Source organism: Anguilla anguilla, chromosome 8, assembly GCF_013347855.1.
Source record: "Anguilla anguilla isolate fAngAng1 chromosome 8, fAngAng1.pri, whole genome shotgun sequence".
Lineage (NCBI taxonomy): Eukaryota > Metazoa > Chordata > Actinopteri > Anguilliformes > Anguillidae > Anguilla > Anguilla anguilla.
Window position 1 is genome coordinate 50622242 of NC_049208.1, and position 16394 is coordinate 50638635.

General features: G+C 48.5%; 1 protein-coding gene across 2 annotated transcripts; it reads right to left on the reverse strand.

The window, feature by feature from the left end:
• Nucleotides 1–8572: 8572 nt before the first annotated feature.
• Nucleotides 8573–15199, reverse strand: LOC118233218 (transmembrane protein 200B-like). Of its 2 annotated transcripts, none has more exons than XM_035428658.1 (2): nt 14770–15199; nt 8573–10904 (listed from the first exon to the last, which is right to left on the reverse strand). In XM_035428658.1, exon 2 carries the CDS (start codon nt 10887–10889, stop codon nt 9732–9734), a length of 1158 nt encoding a protein of 385 aa, XP_035284549.1. In that variant the 5' UTR covers nt 10890–10904; nt 14770–15199; the 3' UTR covers nt 8573–9731. The 2 variants fall into 2 exon arrangements, with proteins under 2 accessions (XP_035284549.1, XP_035284550.1); XM_035428659.1 differs by having other exon boundaries at nt 8573–10934.
• Between the last annotated feature and the right edge of the window lie 1195 nt (nt 15200–16394).

The window sequence follows — 16394 nt, forward strand, 5'->3', positions numbered from 1 at the left end:
GAAAAAATATTGCTCTGTTTGAACCAATCGCAAGATTGTTTTTCCACAGAAAGGCAATGAAGTCTGGTTAAACTCGATGGGTCCCTGGTAAAACAAAATGGCCTCACAAGTTTTGGGTTCACGAAGCCTCGCTCGCACGGAGCTGTCCTTATTTGTTCCTCCTTTTTAAACAAGAAAGCTCAGTTGAGGAAAAGGTTTTAATTTATCCTCCCTACCTGACGGAGGCTTTTGGCTTACCTGGGCCAATTTGCCCAGTTCAGTTCAGTCATGGATAAAATGAATTTTTTAAAGTTATCACAGGGGGCCAGGCAATACTCGTTATGCGTACTAGCATTAGCTATAAAGCGCATTTTTATCTCATACTTTTTGTGGATTTGCAATTTTAGCTTTTCTGGGGTGTTGTTTTCGGCGACGGGAGCTGTTTTGCCGATTGCTGCCCGGGTTGATTTTAGGGGCTGGATTGCGGGAGATCGGATTCAGGGTCGGAGGAAGCGCGCGGAAAGAGAAGAGCCTCGGAAGCGGAGATGCTAAGCTGACGAGGGCGGCGTTTCAATCCGCTAATCCCGATTTAAGACCGGGGGGGGGGGGGGGGGGGGGGCAAACGGCATTTAATCGCTGTTTAAAGTGTCAGGCGGAGGGCGAGAGCCACACGTCTCGCCTGAACGAGCCGCCGAAAGTCCGCAATTAATCTCCGCGTTGTCAGGCGACGAGCCGAGCCGAGCCGATCCGGTCCGGGAGAAGACAGAACCACAACAAAGACAATTAAACGGGCCCTCCAGTTCCCCAGCCGAAGCTGATCTCTTTTCATTTTCTCAGCCGACGGCTGAAGAGGGTTATTTATCCCCCCCGTCTCCGGGGCGAAATGCGACCGCGGGAGTGTGCGATGCTGTCTAACGCGAAGATTAACGACGGCAATAAAGCCAGGGCCTCATTATGGACCCTGCCTGAATCACAGACTCCCAGAATTACTTGTACTGACACTGGAGGACAATGCCTCCCGCCCTCGGTCTCGGTGCGATGCAGTGCAGTCATATTCACATGGTTCAGTCCATCATACCCATTTCCCACTGTAAAGTTGGAACTTTGTGACTGACCACTTGAAGTCTGTGAACTAATGAATCTTTCAGTCTACCGCATCACAGTGCCCTGAGGAAGACATTAGTCGAAGCGTGTCAAGCATTGCAAATAATCATTCTGCACAATAAATAATGTCATAATCGTTTGGGTAATTGGAGAAATTATGGACCACTTTATGTCATCTATTTATATATCCTGGAACTGGCACCCTAATACACTAATTTAGAAAAGACAGCTAGTGGCTCCATAAGTTAACTTTAAATTGAAGTTGCACTCATCTTATACAATACCTTTGTCAGACCATACTTAAAAGTATTATGTGCAGTTCTGGGGACCGTACTATAAGAAAGATAGGTCCTTCTTTGAACCTGGAAAAATTAAGTAAATTGGTTCCTGGTAAGAAATATCAGTTATGAGGATAGACTTAAGATGCATATTCTATTCAAGCGTAGTAAAAGGAAATGATTTGACTGTTAATCCCTTTTATGAATTTAAAAGCCTCAAAGTGAACTACAAGAGATTCTTCAGGTTGAGTTCTGTTAGAACAAGTGGTCATAAATGCAAATGAGCAAAAGGTAAATTCTGCACTCGATATTAGAAAGTATTTTTTCAGTTGCTGTGTGGAATAGCTTGCCAGGTCAGAGAGAGAGAGAGATATTTATGAGGAGGTATTTTGTTAGAGGTTGGAGTTGGAGGAAATCAGAGGTATCCTCAGCTTCTGAAAATTTTATAAACCTGAATCCACAGTATGAATATTAAACACACCATGCACACCTTGACTTCTGAGTGTGCTTCTTTTCCCTGAAATGTGACGGTTTTGTTGGTTGCCCCAAAACAAACTGCGATAACTCAACATTCTTACCATTCTTCAACTCAATGATTTTAGAGGACTCCTGACTCCTCCACAATATACAGACCAAAAATACAGCATTTTTCAGGGATGAATCGGGTTCTTAGGCAGGTATTCAGAAAAGGTCTCAATGGGTCTCCTGTCTAGGCCCCCGTGATGTAAAAGACCACTTTATGTAGAAATTAGCACACACACGCACACACACACACACACACGCACACACATGCATTCACACACCCACGCTCACATGCACCCACTCATAGATGGGCACACATATACACAACATTTTGCTGGAAAGCAGGACATCTTTTTTTCAATGCAAAAACCGCAGTCTCTCGGCCCAAAAGAAAAAAAAAAGCTTCCTTCTCTCTCATAAATATAACGAAGCACCGCGATAAAGTCCCAGGACTGACGCCCTGTGTAATATTGACTGCATCACCGGGAGGCCCAGCTCATTGCTTGGCAACACAACCTCATTCACTTATCGCAGTCCCCCCCCCATCTCCCCCCCCCCCGGGCACCACTGAGCAAGACTCCGACTCACGGCACTAAATTACTCTCCAAACCCTTTTGTGATTTCACAGAATCTGTTGAGCTGTCTGACGCGGCACAAAAAAAACCGGAGAAATCAAATCACGAAGAAGAGCGAACAGGGATGCAGCAAACGGGGCTGAGAAGCAGTGACTTAACAAAGAGGTCTCTCAGAATACCGGCTTATGCGTCTGTAAGGGGGAAGATACCGGATACAGTTCACCGTATTTTAAATGCGTTCTCAGTCACCATCTCTGACACGTCAGCCATCCTCCATGGGACAAGTAACACAAGAAAATGTGTGTGAAATACCAAATAAATTACTTATTTTTTTACTAATTTAAATGCCTTTTCTGTCACCATCTCTAACATGTTAGCCATCCTCCATTTGAAAAGTAACACAAGAAAATGTGTGTGCAACACCGAATAAATGACTCTTATTTTTTAACTTTTATTCTGAAACGGTGGTGCTGAGCGAAACATTTTTGGGAACGTCTCTATTGGCGCTATCAGAGCTGCCCCGCAGCATTCTCTCTGCTTATCAGCTGTGTGCGGAGGCCAACAGCGGGGCCCCTCGACTTCAACAGTCGCTTCGCCCGGGCGGGAGACAAACTATCCCAGACTTCCTGCTGGTTTTTTGTTTTTCTTTATAGCTTCATCACAAAGAGGAAAGCTCCCATTTTCTCCCCCCAAGCAGTTTGTGTTTGAGCCCGTTGCACAGACACCAAAGGCGGGGGGAAGGGGAGGGGAGGGTCTCGTGTTGGGTGGGTGGGGGGGGGGGGTGACAGAGAGAGACTCGTGATTCTGTTTTTAAACACATGCATGCATAAACCCCTCGTGTCTTGAGCAACAAAAAAAAACAAAAACCAAAGAATAAGAAACCAACACTGTAGAATGTGAACAATGGCATACTCAGCACAAACACCAAAGGGCCAATGCACGTGTTCATATGGTCACATCTGATTGGCTGCCCGTTCCCCTGAAGCCTATAAACACATTGCTTCCCCAGTTGTCAGTGTGAAAGAGAAATGAGTTGCGGGTTGACCTTGCGCCTAAGTGAAGGTCAACTGCCGCTGGGCCTGTTCTTGCAGTGGAGTGCAGTGGAGTGGAGTGGAGTGGAGTGGAGTGGCTCTTGGGTCCAGTCGGTACTCCCTCCCGTTTTAAGTCCCCGGGGTTCTGATGAGAGATAACCGGACCTGGACCGGATCGCGCGAGGTTGCCACGGGAACCCACTCTCGGCTTTCCCGGCCACGCCTCCAGGCAAACACGCCTCCAGGCCTCCAAGATGGCCGTCCCTCGGCGACGGTGATCTTCAGCCCCCCCCCGGCGCGATGACTAGGTGTCGGACCGAGAGCGATCACGCATCACTTCCTGCCCCTGACGGGCTTCGAGGCGGGTGGCTGTGAGCAGGCACGGCGCGGGGGGGCTCGCCAACGCCCGGGGCGCGTCACGTCCATCACCGCGCGATTCGAGACGGGGCGGTCAAACGCCCTTCAAAGCTCATCCCGCTCCAGCAGAGCAGAGGAGAGCGACAGAGGGGGAGAGAGAGGGACAGGGAGGGAGAGAGAGAGAGGGAGAGAGAAAGTGACTGAGGAAGAGAGAGAGAGGGAGAGAGAAAGAGAAGCATAGAGAGAAAGTGATTGAGGGAGAGAGGGAGAGAGGAAGAGAAGCAAAGCGAGAATGTGATTGAGGGAGAGGGAGAAAGAGAAGCAGAGAGAGAAAGTGATTGAGCGAGAGAGAGGGAGAGAGAAAGAGAAGCAGAGAAAGTGACAGAGGGAGAGAGAAAGAGAAGCAGAGAGAGAAAGTGAATGATGGAGAGAGAGCGTAGCTTGCGGGCAGATCTGGAGAACAGGCGGGTCGCTCGGGGACATGCTGCTCTGCCATTTTGTTTGGGGGGGGATGGCAAAACGAGAGAGAGAGACGGACAGACAGGAGGAGAGATGCAGGGAGAGAGAAATGAGAGAGAGGGAGAGAGAGAGAGATGCAGCTGCTTACGTAAGCATCTCCCCAAAACCCCCGACGGGCATCTCATCTGTATGCTGGAACACAGGCAGGGAGGTCTGAGCATGGCGGAGGGGGGGGAGGGGGGGGGGGGCACGGCGAAGGCCGGGGGCAAACGGAGACGCGCCCGGCCGCGTCCCGGCATAGAAGCCAAAAAGCCCTCACGCCGAAAAACCTTGACCGCACGCGCCCGAGTACCGGGTGAGGAAAAGCAGAAACGGGAGAGGCACAAAATGGCCCTCCGTGAGAATTCCGGAACATTCCGCTTTAGAGAGCCTACTGTACGCTGGTGCACCCTGCAGAGAGCAGTCCTGTATGCATTTCAGATGAACACGGTCTTTCTCCAGCATCCTCAGGCAAAATCAATGGAGATGAAATGGGGGGGTGGGGTGGGGTGGGGGGGATTTTACCAACGGTCAGCTCTTCGGCTTTGTCCCGAGAGATGGAGGGACTCGGCAAAAAATCAAACCGAGCTAAACGTAAGCCCGCTGGGGCGCGAGCTCTCGCAAGGCATTGTGGGAACTAATCCCCGCCCGCTCTTCTCCGGGACCCCTTCATCCGGCTCCGAGATGGCCTCAGCGTCCGTCCGACGTCAGGTGTGCCGCGATTCATTTTCCCGCCGACGGAGGGTGAAAGATAACCCCTTTGAGCCCCCCCCTGTGCAATCTAGTCATTTCCATACAAAACGTGATCCCCTTAAATACGGCTGACACTGTGGACACAGGGGATGGGGGGAGGGTCACCTCAAATTGTAGCAAGACTTGACGGAGGGAGGCAGACAGAGACGGGGGAGGTTTACTGGAATGAAAACAGCATCTTCAGCCATATTGGTAGGGGACCGCGCTCACACACACACACACACACACGCACATGCACATGCACACACAGTATTTGACAGTCTTAAGCTGTAATCTTTATTCCTGGTCCTGGCGGGCTGCAGGGTTCTTGTTGTTACTTGGCACTTAATTGATCACTTAAAGCAGTCGATTACACACTTAACTCACCTCACCTTGTTCCTTAGGGTCGGAACTGGTTGTTGACATTGAGGCGAAAAACAAGAACCAGCCGACCCTGCGGCTGCCAGAACCAGAAAAGAAGATCACCGGGTGAAAAGGAATTGTGGAAACATCCCAGCCGGTTATTTTTGTCTTTTTGAGCACTCCATCGTGATTGGAAGGTGTTCCACAACATTTCTTTGATGAGCCGCAACCAGTTCCAACAGAGAAATTCTGCTTTGTAACCAGAGGAGACTGCGTCTACAGAACACTAAACACAAAAATACGATGATAATGTCAAAACACCGATACGATATCTCTTCTGGCCTCGCGGACAAAAATAACCCGCTGAGGCACAGGACCCCGAAATTCTTCGCCCCCCCTGAAAGGGGAGGGCCGTCATGTCAGAGGAAAAAGGCTCCTCCCACAGAAGACATGCATCATCAACAAGTCAGGCCAGCTCCACCAATGAGAACTACAGAGCGGTGACCGTGGTGATCAGGATGCTTTGAACGCGACAACAGGAAATAACAAGGAATACATCTCAACAAACATTGCATCATTTTTAAGTCACGGTTTGTGAAATATACACCACATATCCATTATTGCTCCTTTGAAACATATGTCATTGCGTATTTTTCAAATTATCTACAGTGTGTGCAGACGAATGAATGATGATAAATTCTGCAATGTAAGCATTCAAGCACTTCTGGGGAGAAAGTTTTCGACTGCAACAACAACCCAATTATTATTACAGAAGTTAGTTTTTTTGGAAGATGCCTCCTTCCCATTACTGCCATGTCCTCTATGGATTCCATGAGAACAAATTAATTGGTGGGGGGGGGGGGGTTGTAAACCCTCAGTCTGAATATGCTGATGTTACACAAACTTCCCGACTCAGAACCAATTCAGTCAAGGTACCAAGTAATTATGTGGACTAGTTGTGAGCTTCTCCATAATGGCAACCAGGTTCATGGTCTAGTCTAGTCTGTATGCGACTGGTGGCTATCCTTTCAGCCACCTAACACTACTGGGGTTTGTGTACCCACCTAATAGATCTTGTTACAAAGCATTATGATGTATATGAACTTTTAACTGATTTTTTAAAAAATATCAGTATTATAAAAGCACTTTTGTATCAGCTTCACTCTTCGTTGCCTTAAGCCGGGAAGGATTTATTCTCAGCATATGTTTCTTAGGGGCTTGTGAACTTTCCCCAGGTCGCCACTGAGCTAGCTAGATTCTCCAGCAAAATGCACTTTGGGCCAAAATCATGGCAATAATGTAACATATCTGCAATAACAAAACACATTGAGACATGCAGTGTGAATGTTTTTTTTTTTTCTCTACATTTTAAACATGTTCAGATTGAGAATGGGGGCATGTTATTTATCACATATTGGCGTACAGTAACAAGCCTACAGGCCAACCCCGATCAGGTTTTCTCTGCAGTTCTGGGATGGGAAACAGACAGATGGTCCACTTGTGTTCTGCTCCACCCAGGCAAAACACACAGCGCTACCGTGTGGACCATACCTTGAGAGAGGGCGACTGAACAGACAACAGAGAAGTTTAGAGCAAGCAGAGCAAGGTCAACAAAGGTCACCAGGCCCTCGAACAAAAAAACATTTCCTCTCACAGCCTGTATTAGCCTGTACTGTAGTTTTTTAATCTCCGATTTGTTGAAGAAACATGTGAATCTTGGGCTAAAAACCCCTCCGGGCTTGTTGAAAACATCAAACAGTGTTTTTGTCTTATCCATCTGACACCCCGATTGAACTCTGAAGAGTAGATTTGCATAGCCTCAGAGGCGAGGGAAGTGGGTTTTTTTTTTTTTTTTCCAGAAAAGCTTTCTGAATTTTTATCCTCGGCTGTCAAGGACAGAATATGTCAGACTCTTCTCTTTTTTCTTTTATATTAGCACCACGCCTCCCCCACCCCCCCCGGCTTCCCTTCTTTATTTTCCTTCCCCGTCTCCAGAAACCGTTCCCAAAACTAGCACCTACAGCCTGGTGCTTCTTGTGAGCTGGCCGGCAAAGCTGGGGAAAGGATGTAAGGACAGTAACAAACAAAAAAAAAAAACTCAGAGCATTTAAGAGTCGGGTAGCTTCACCCACTCAACCAGCACATCTCTACCTCCTTGTGGGATGTGTTAGATTACCCCAAATCCCCCTCACCCCTGTACAAACACACACACAAACACACACACATACACGTGTACACACACATATACAAATACCTACACACACATCCATTACAAACATACACTCCCACATGGAAAATTGCGCATTCACACACATGCACTGATATAGGTATACGGCATATAACATAAAACTATATTAGCATATGAAAGTACTTGACTTTTGTAACCATGAGGTTTTGAGTGGCGGTATTCGCGGACGGGAGCCACTCTGCTTCCTCACGCGACACCACAGACGCTCATTATTGGAAATCCCTGCCAAGTGCTAATGGAGCTCAGGGAGCTGCCTGTCTCTTTATGGGCTGTCAGGCCAACAGAGGCCAAGAAAACTACCAGTGCAGGGGGGGAACTGCACACTGGGGGGGGAGGGGGGAGGGGGGAGGGGGGGTAGGAGTGTGGGGTGGGGGCTATTGTGGAAGATTACGAGTTTAGGATACGCAGAGAAGCTCTGAAGTTGGGGATACACAGGGAAGCTCCTACGTTCAGATTACACAGAGAAACTCTGACGCTTTTATTTTTGGTGTCGGATTAAAAAAGCCAGAGGGTTTCTGTGACGCGTCTGATAGAGGAGGCTGTACACGTGTCGAGACTAAACTGCTTTTAACGGCGCCATAGACGCTCGCGCGGCGGTGAGCGGAACGGCGAGGGGAGGAGGTCGGCCGCGATCTCCGAGCAGCGACGGGCGCGTCGGCACGCGGGCACGACCCAAACGGCGGCCCGTGCCGCGCCTCCTGTTCGGGCTGCCCACCCCGCCCCCCTGCTACCCTCAGCCAGCGGGTAGATCACCTGCACCTGCCACAGGGAGAGAGAGAGAGAGAGAGGGAGGGAGGGAGGGAGTGGGCATGGTCCTCCCTCCCTCCCGTTTCCTGTAAGGGAAGAAGGATTTAAGCACACCTCAGTCCCCGGTACGGGAGCAAATCTTATTTTTTATTGCTGACTCTCTGTACATCACCGCTACCGAACTGACCACTCAGCAGTCGTAGCATTAGCCTAGCGCCGTCATAAAAAGTCTCCCGTCGGGCTGGCAGGCACTGCTCAGTATACAAACGACGGTCACGCACAGCATCATGACCAGTGAACACCGCAACAGGACCGCAAGCGGTCTCTCCCAAAAACAACCCGGTCAGGGTTTTAGCCTGATTTTAGAGCAGGGTGAGGACAAGGAAGACATGCTGGTGGGGGAGAGACTCTTGGCCTTCTTGCATACTCAACGGATAGTCTGCCAAGGACTGCATATCATATATAATTATAGCAAAATGCATACAGTGTGTTTTATTACTGTGGCTGAGGAAACGGCCAACGTTCTGCATAGATCTTCACACGGGTGCACGGAAGCACCAGCTTCGGTCCTGAAGTCAAACACCCCTCAGGAGTCCCGGCTGCACCCTGGGTGGCCCAGGACAGCCTGGTCCGGAGGTTCTGTTTGGATTGCTTTACAGAGCAGCGACGGTTATCCCCCCATCCCCCCCGCCCCCCCCGCTCCGATCGCTCGCTCTCTGCCTACGGAGCGTCTGACATTTTTTTGGCACCAGAGGCCACGCTCGTTCCTCTCGCTAATGGAAAGCCCCACGCAGCGGCCCTTCTGGAAAAGCCAGCGCCCCCCAATCAATTCCTCGTCCCGTGACAGCGTGGGGCCTGCACTTTGTTTCCGCCCCAGCCCCGGTTGTCAAAAAAAAAAACAAAAAAAAAAAAACGGCAAAATCAATTCCACTTCGCCTCCCCGCCAGCGCTCCTGTGTGCATCCGGCCGCCTGTGAGGACTGTTCTCTCCGGGAAGCACGCAAAGCGCAAAGCCTGCTGATTGGAGGTTCCAGAAGACAGACCAGCTGAAATAATGTGGCGAGAACGAGGGGGGCAGTTCCTCCAAACTCAGTCAGGAAGCCCGATTGGCTACCCCGAGCTGCATAACTATACGTGTGACATGTGCATAAATCCACCAGGAGTAAATCTCCATCTGCTCAATGGCAACCCAAAAAACGGTCCTCGCCAACATGGCTCTCGCACATCGCCCTCACCAAGATGGCTTCCTCTGTATCACCACCCCACCCCCCGCCCGCCCTCGCCAACATGGCCGTCCCTCACTGGAAGGGTCCCGAGCCGAAGCTCGTCTCCTGGCGAGAATGCTGCTGCTCCAGCCGGTCCAGGAGCCTGTCCACCGAGTCCTCCTTGTTCTCCAGCTTCAGGTACCTCCGGGCGCCGCCGAGGTCCAGCCGCGGCCAGCTGCGGTGGTCCCGGGGCGCGCCGGAGGCCCCGCCCCCGTCCGCGGCCCAGGCGCGCAGGTCCGGCACGTTCAGGCTCACCTGGGGGCTGGACGCCTGCTGGAGGACTCCGCCCATCCCCGGGCGGGGCTCCGTCCTGCTGCCCAGGCTGTAGCAGCGCCTGGGGGGAGGGGAAGTGACCTCACGGCAGCCTCCGTCAGGGGGCGGGCTCGCCAGCGACGCGGCGGTCAGCGCGGTCAGGTTGAGCTCGCCGGAGCCGCAGGAGTCCGAGCCCACGGAGCGCACGGAGATAGGGGGCGAGGAGGACTTTTTAAAGGGCCCGCAGGCGTCGGCCCGCCGGGCGGCCAGCGGGCGGCTCGCGTCGGCCCACTTGCCCTCTCCGGCCTGCGGCTGCAGCAGCAGGGCGGGCTCAGAGCCCGTCAGCGCCCCCAGGTGGCGGAGGCCGAGACTGCCGGCGGGCAAGGGGGTGGCCCAGCGGTAGAGCTCGAGCGTTCCGTCGGCTCGAGCGGGCGCCTCGATGGGCACTGCGGCGGAGACGGCGCGGACGGCGCGGGCGTCGGCCTCCGCCAGGGCCAGCAGGCGGCGCGTCTCGCGGTCGCGGTTCTCACGGTCGCGGTTCTCGTACAGCACGCTGTTGGCGCATATCAGGATGAAGAGCCCCACGCCCATGAGGACGGGCCCCAGCAGCTTCAGCCGCTCGCTGGAGAAGGGGCCCCCCCTGGCCCCCCCCGGGCCCCACCCGGCCACCTGCGGGCGACCCGGGTCCGCCTCCGCACCCGCCTGGCCGAACGGCGCCGCCCGGTACGGCCAGTACCCCACGGCCGCCGCCGCCACGCCCGCCGTCACCACGACCGCGCCCAGCAGCAGGAAGGCCCCCGGGGGGGACCGGATGCGCAGCCGGGCCCGAACCGGCCCCTCCGCCCGCTTCCTGGGGTGCAGGCGGAACCGCCCCAGCCGCCGGCGGGAGCCAGGGGGCCCCGGGGTCTCCGCGGCACGAGCGGCTCCAGCGGCGGTCATGCCTCTAACAGGACGCTGTGGAGAGAGGACAGGACTCAGCGCCCCCTACTGGAACAGAATAAAACACGCCATACTTTAACCTTATTATCTAATTCAGCGCAGACCTGGGTCAAATACATATTCGTTTTGGATTCAAATACTGTTCTGTGCTCTGTTGATCTTGCCTGGTGAAACTGAGCCTGCCAATAATGACCAAAAGGCGGCGTTTGCACTTTTTGAGAGTATTTCATTGGTTCCAATACACCAGACAAGATCAGTAAAGCGTAGAAATGTATTTGAATCCAAAACAAATACGTACTTGACCCAGGTCTGATTCAGCATGAATGATGAGAAAGACTGTTGGCATTCACACTTGAGGTGTTTACCTGAAAGGTTTTTGTGAGTTTATGTGATTGTTACGTATGACATTGTTATGTACTGTGTGGAATTGCTAAGTATGTAATTTGTCATAGTATAAATGGCAGTTCAGTCTAGTTCCATTTTAAAACATTCACAAAATATTTTGGTGCTCTTGAATATACGTAATACCTTTGCTGTGACATCACAAGCCAGTCGGGCTTAAAATACTGAATGAAGAAACTAGTTCACAGCCTCAGACACTCACATATTATTCGATGGGTCAATTGCAGCGTGTTAGCTACAATTTAAACCCCAGGTTAAAACCTCTAGACAAGGGGTGCCAAAACTTGGTCCTGGGACCCCCTGTGTGGGCTGGTTTTCGTTCCAGCCACAATCGCAATCCCAGAATTTTAACAAGCTGGTATTTTTTCTTAATTAGGTACTATTTTCGCATTCAAAGGGATCATTTACCCTCTTAAGTGACATTATGTCAGAAATTGCTACAGTATCCATACCATAAAGAATAAAATCCCAGAGTTAATTTTGTGCTTATTGTGTTATACTGCAAACAATCGCACAGAGAGAGGTAAAACTTCAGATTAAAGACTGCAGTGAATCAGGAGGCTCCTAACAGGTGAGATGAGGATACCTGGCCACTAAAACTAACCATCTGGAAGAATTCAAAGACTAAGCAAATGATAGTGAGTCAAACCTGTATTGTGTTAATAAGTTTAAGAAAAAATTTAAGAAAGAAAGTAAACGTGTTAAACAACCTAATTAGGAGCCTATTGATTTAACTCTGTCTTTCATTTGATCAAAAAAGTTCCCCTTTTTATGTAATTGTTTGCAATGTAGAACAATGAACACAATGCAGCACAATATCAACATGGGAATTTCATTATTCATGGCACGCAATGCTGTTTCAGACTATGGTTTAAGAGGGTTAAATAATCCCACTCAACAAGAAAGATTAAGAAATTAAGAAAAATAGCAGCTCGTTAAAGTTATGGGATTGCGATTGTGGTTGGAATGAAAACCAGCATACACAGGGGGGCCCCAGGACCAAGTTTTGGAACCACTGCTCTAGATCACATGACTGCATAACAACTGGAGCAGCTACCCAAAGCTGTGTAATAAAGGCTAGCTGTTCCATCTGAAATGCAGTTCTCAATTCAATTTATTTGAAAAGCGCTTTACAAGTAGCAAGGCAAGAAACAGAACTGAACCCCCAAATAATAAGATCATGAGGTAAAAATCTCCCAGTGGGGAGAAAACCTTCAACTGATGGCAAGAAGAAACTCCCCAATGGGAAGACATCTCGACAGAAACCCAGCTATAGAGAGGGAGCCCATCCTCCACTGGCCTGCCTAGTCTAAAATAGCAGTAGAATGGAATGTAGGAGAAATTCTACAAGGGTTCTATCACCGGAAATAAATATGGGTTACGCAGGATACCGTGGAGGTGACAGCTAACAGGAATAATAGAAGACCAAATGATATAGTTCAGTATAGCGCAATTTAGAGGAGCCAGGTGATGGATCTGGAGCTCCAGGCTGCGTCGAGGCATGGACAGGGGAGGAACTAGTTCTGAGGTTGAGAGATTTTAAACCTGAGATTTAAACCGCAGCAAAGAAATCGACCCCATAGTTTTAATCTCCCGTGAGTCGTAAAACAACAGGTTCACCCGCAAACACACAAAAGCCCGAAGCCTCAGAGAACTTTCATTCACCTTGCAGAGAAAGATGAACTTCTGACAGCCTGTTGAGGAACGCTGGGTTCAAATACCACTACCAGGCTAATAGGTGAGATAAGACAGCTCAAATGGCCTCCCGTCTGCCAAATACTTCTAGAATTGATCTCACATTGAACTACTCTGCGGTGATTCTCAGCCCAACTACCCCAGGACAAATTTTGTATAGCTGCCTTCATTTTTCAGTGACAGAATCTTATTGTGAGACTCGAATTTTGTTGCAGGTATAGCCACTAGCCGAGAGTCCAGAGGCGAACTGTAGGCTAAATAAGCAAACGTGCTGACATCACTGTCCCTATGTCCCACTGTATTACATCATTAGTGCGCAAATAAACTTCAGTTTTGTTGCTACTTCTCAAATCTCACACCAATTATTAAAACCATTTTCAGTGTAATGGTTTAAAAAAAACTGCAGTTCACGAGCTCGCCAAGATGCGGTGTTACTTCGTGACGTAGAAAAAGATGGGAAAGTTAAAAACGACGTCATACAGCAATCAGGTACAGGGACAGCGTCATGACTCTGTGAAAACGAAATATAGTCCAGCGCATTTCAGCTTCTTTAACTCATTCAGTATTATGACAATATCCAATGTTTTAACTCAGTTGTAAAACAAGGTAAGGGATCGTTGCCGTAGTTTGTTTAGGCCCTATGTTACTTGAGCCCCCCTGCCCCAACAAACACACATACACGCACCACACATTTTTAACACGTTACTAAGGCTCTCATGGTGATATAATAAAGATGCAAGCGGTGTATTATTTTTAAAAAAAAATTTTTTTGTTTGTCAATCTCGTTTAAGGGGCGCAGTTAATATCAATGTTACTATTACCTGTCTTCGGCTTGCCAGTAGCCTACGACTCCTTCGCGAGACCACCAAAGGGCAGCTATTTATTCGAAAACGCTCTCGTGACAAATTTCCAGTCACTGGAGACTCTCGACCTAGACTTCTACTTTTTAACATTGCCTTGCGTGCACTTCGGTTTGACAAAAGGACATTTTGATTGCTGTCAAGTTCTGCAGCAATTATAAGTTGTGTGCCCCTAGGCACGACGCAGATTCAGTGCGGATACTACGGCTCAGTAACTCGTGTCACGATCAATATAATGGGTACCGTCAGTAAACGGGTTGAGCTCATGTTGCACGCATCGAATTAACAGTTCCTGAGTGAGAACACAATTTCGTATGTTTTCCTAAGTGGTTGCACTTATTGACCTGCGGGAAATGTCTGAAATATGCATTATTATTATTATTATTATTATTATCGTTATTGTTTCATTATTAGTTTTGTAAACAAAACAATCAACAGTGAATTAAACTGCAGACCCAACACTGCAGCTTCTTCACGCCTGGTAGCCAAATATTTTAACAATTATCGGTGTTGGAAGGTACGCAGGGGAAATCAAAATACCAGTGAATTCTCCGCTAAATGGGAAACTGCGCACATTTAAAAAAACGTTAGAACATACTTAAAGACAGTAGGCTTTGCAGCTTTCAAGGAACCGACTTTTTAAAAGACTACATTTTAACAAAGGGTGTGATAAACATGCTCCCATAAACCAGCCAAGGAGGTGCGCTTTCGTGCGTATGCCTAACTTGAAGTTAAACAGACATGAGTGGCACAGACGACTGAACGCAATCTGCGAACTACAAGAGAACACAACGTCCGTTAATGTCGTAGAAAAGTTTATGTTAAAGGAAGGCTGCCAACATAGCCGGGTGCAAACTTAAGATGGTCAGACGTGCAAACAGCGGGTGGCGTTTTAGACCGGGTTAAGAAGAAGGGTTACTTGCCTTTGTTGTGTTCGTTCTTGGGTGCGCACCGTCCCTCCTTGCAACCAGCTGGAACTCTCCTTACGCGGCGTACTACGTACATGTTAAGCGCTTATTCCGTCCGCTGACCAATTATTACTTATGCGCGTTTTTGCTTTACTGTTAATTCCAAAACGACCAGGGCACCATGAGCTGGGTGGTGGTGGCTGTCTCGGATTTCGGAGCACCGAGTCTCACTGTCTGTTTTAGTAGACTCCCCCTCTTAAATTTCTTCCGAATGAAGGGGTCAGGAATGTACCCTTACCTTTGAAAATAAAAAAAAACACTGCGCTTGAGGCAAACGACGAGGCGGGACGCAGTCGTCTTTAACAGCTAAGAAACGTATTTTGTACGTGAAACACATCCTATACTGAAGTCGACGGGGCAGTCCATCTTTCGCATTCTTCGTCGGTGGCACCTCCCTCTCCTAAATAGCCTATGATGCTTCCCCCCTCTCGTCGATCCTCTTTCTGGGTTTGCATGTTGACAGCGTTGACTTGCGCCCCTCAGCAATGTTCAAGACCTTTCAGTTAGGATCTGGACTGCGTTTAGCTTCAGCTCAAGATTTTTCGAATAAATTGATGGGTTGGCGCTTCTAATTCGTTTTTCATTTTAACTTGAAAAGTAGCTTGTATGCTACGTTCAGACAATTGCATGGATAAAAGCAAAATAAAAAACCATAGAAGGCTTTAAATGCAGGCCTATGCATAGTAATAATATAAATACATTTTAAGTTTTAATTATCCAAATGAATGCAATTGAACCAACAATGTTAAGCATATAGTGCATTTAATGTTTCAAGGTTATCAGAGTAACCTGTTGAAGGTTAAATACCCATCGGTTTTAAACGCGGATTTTTAACTTGAAAATCAGGTCAGGATCAAAGCTAAAATGGTTAATTTAAGAAAATTACGGGAAGTGTGAGCTGTTAAGCAAAACCCACTCTTGTGGTATTACTCCACCTTGCGGTCGTTGGACAGAATGAGAAACTCCCTAAACCTGTCCAAAATACTTTTCCATTGCCTTTAAAATTGTCGAGTAAATTGACTCCGTGCACAGGACATCTGGTGGTAACAATTGGAATCGCGCTCCCTGGACAGCGCGAAACCGCAAACACTCGCGATTTTTCGATCGTTCATTCAGAACAGACTCACAAAAATCCAATCAAAAATAATCATCCCAATTTGACATCGTCATTTTTTTTAAAGCAATATTTCATATCCTTCGGAATACAAATATTTAAGTGTAATGTTTGCAACACGACAAATATTCAACATGACCAGCAGTAACCTTCTTTCCATCTGATAATGCTTAAGGCCTGAAAGATTCTATCTGCACTCAAACAGGTTCTCATAAATGCCTAGTCACATTTTGGACAGTTGGGAACATTTTTGGATTGCTGCCTGTTGTTTAATGAAGTGTTAAAGACAAGAGACAATAAGACAAAAACAATCTTAACCCAAGAATAAAGTGTCTAAATTAATTCAAATTCAAACTTCAATCACTCAAGTGTCTAAAAGTCTTGCGATTAGAACCATAATGTTGTAAAATATAGTCCTAAGACTACAGACAAGTGTGTACTTCAGTACATTTCACTCTTGTCTATA

Bases quoted from the DNA above. Each gene is read 5' to 3' on its own strand.
- LOC118233218 (XM_035428658.1), bottom strand. From the start codon at position 10,889: ATGACCGCCGCTGGAGCCGCTCGTGCCGCGGAGACCCCGGGGCCCCCT.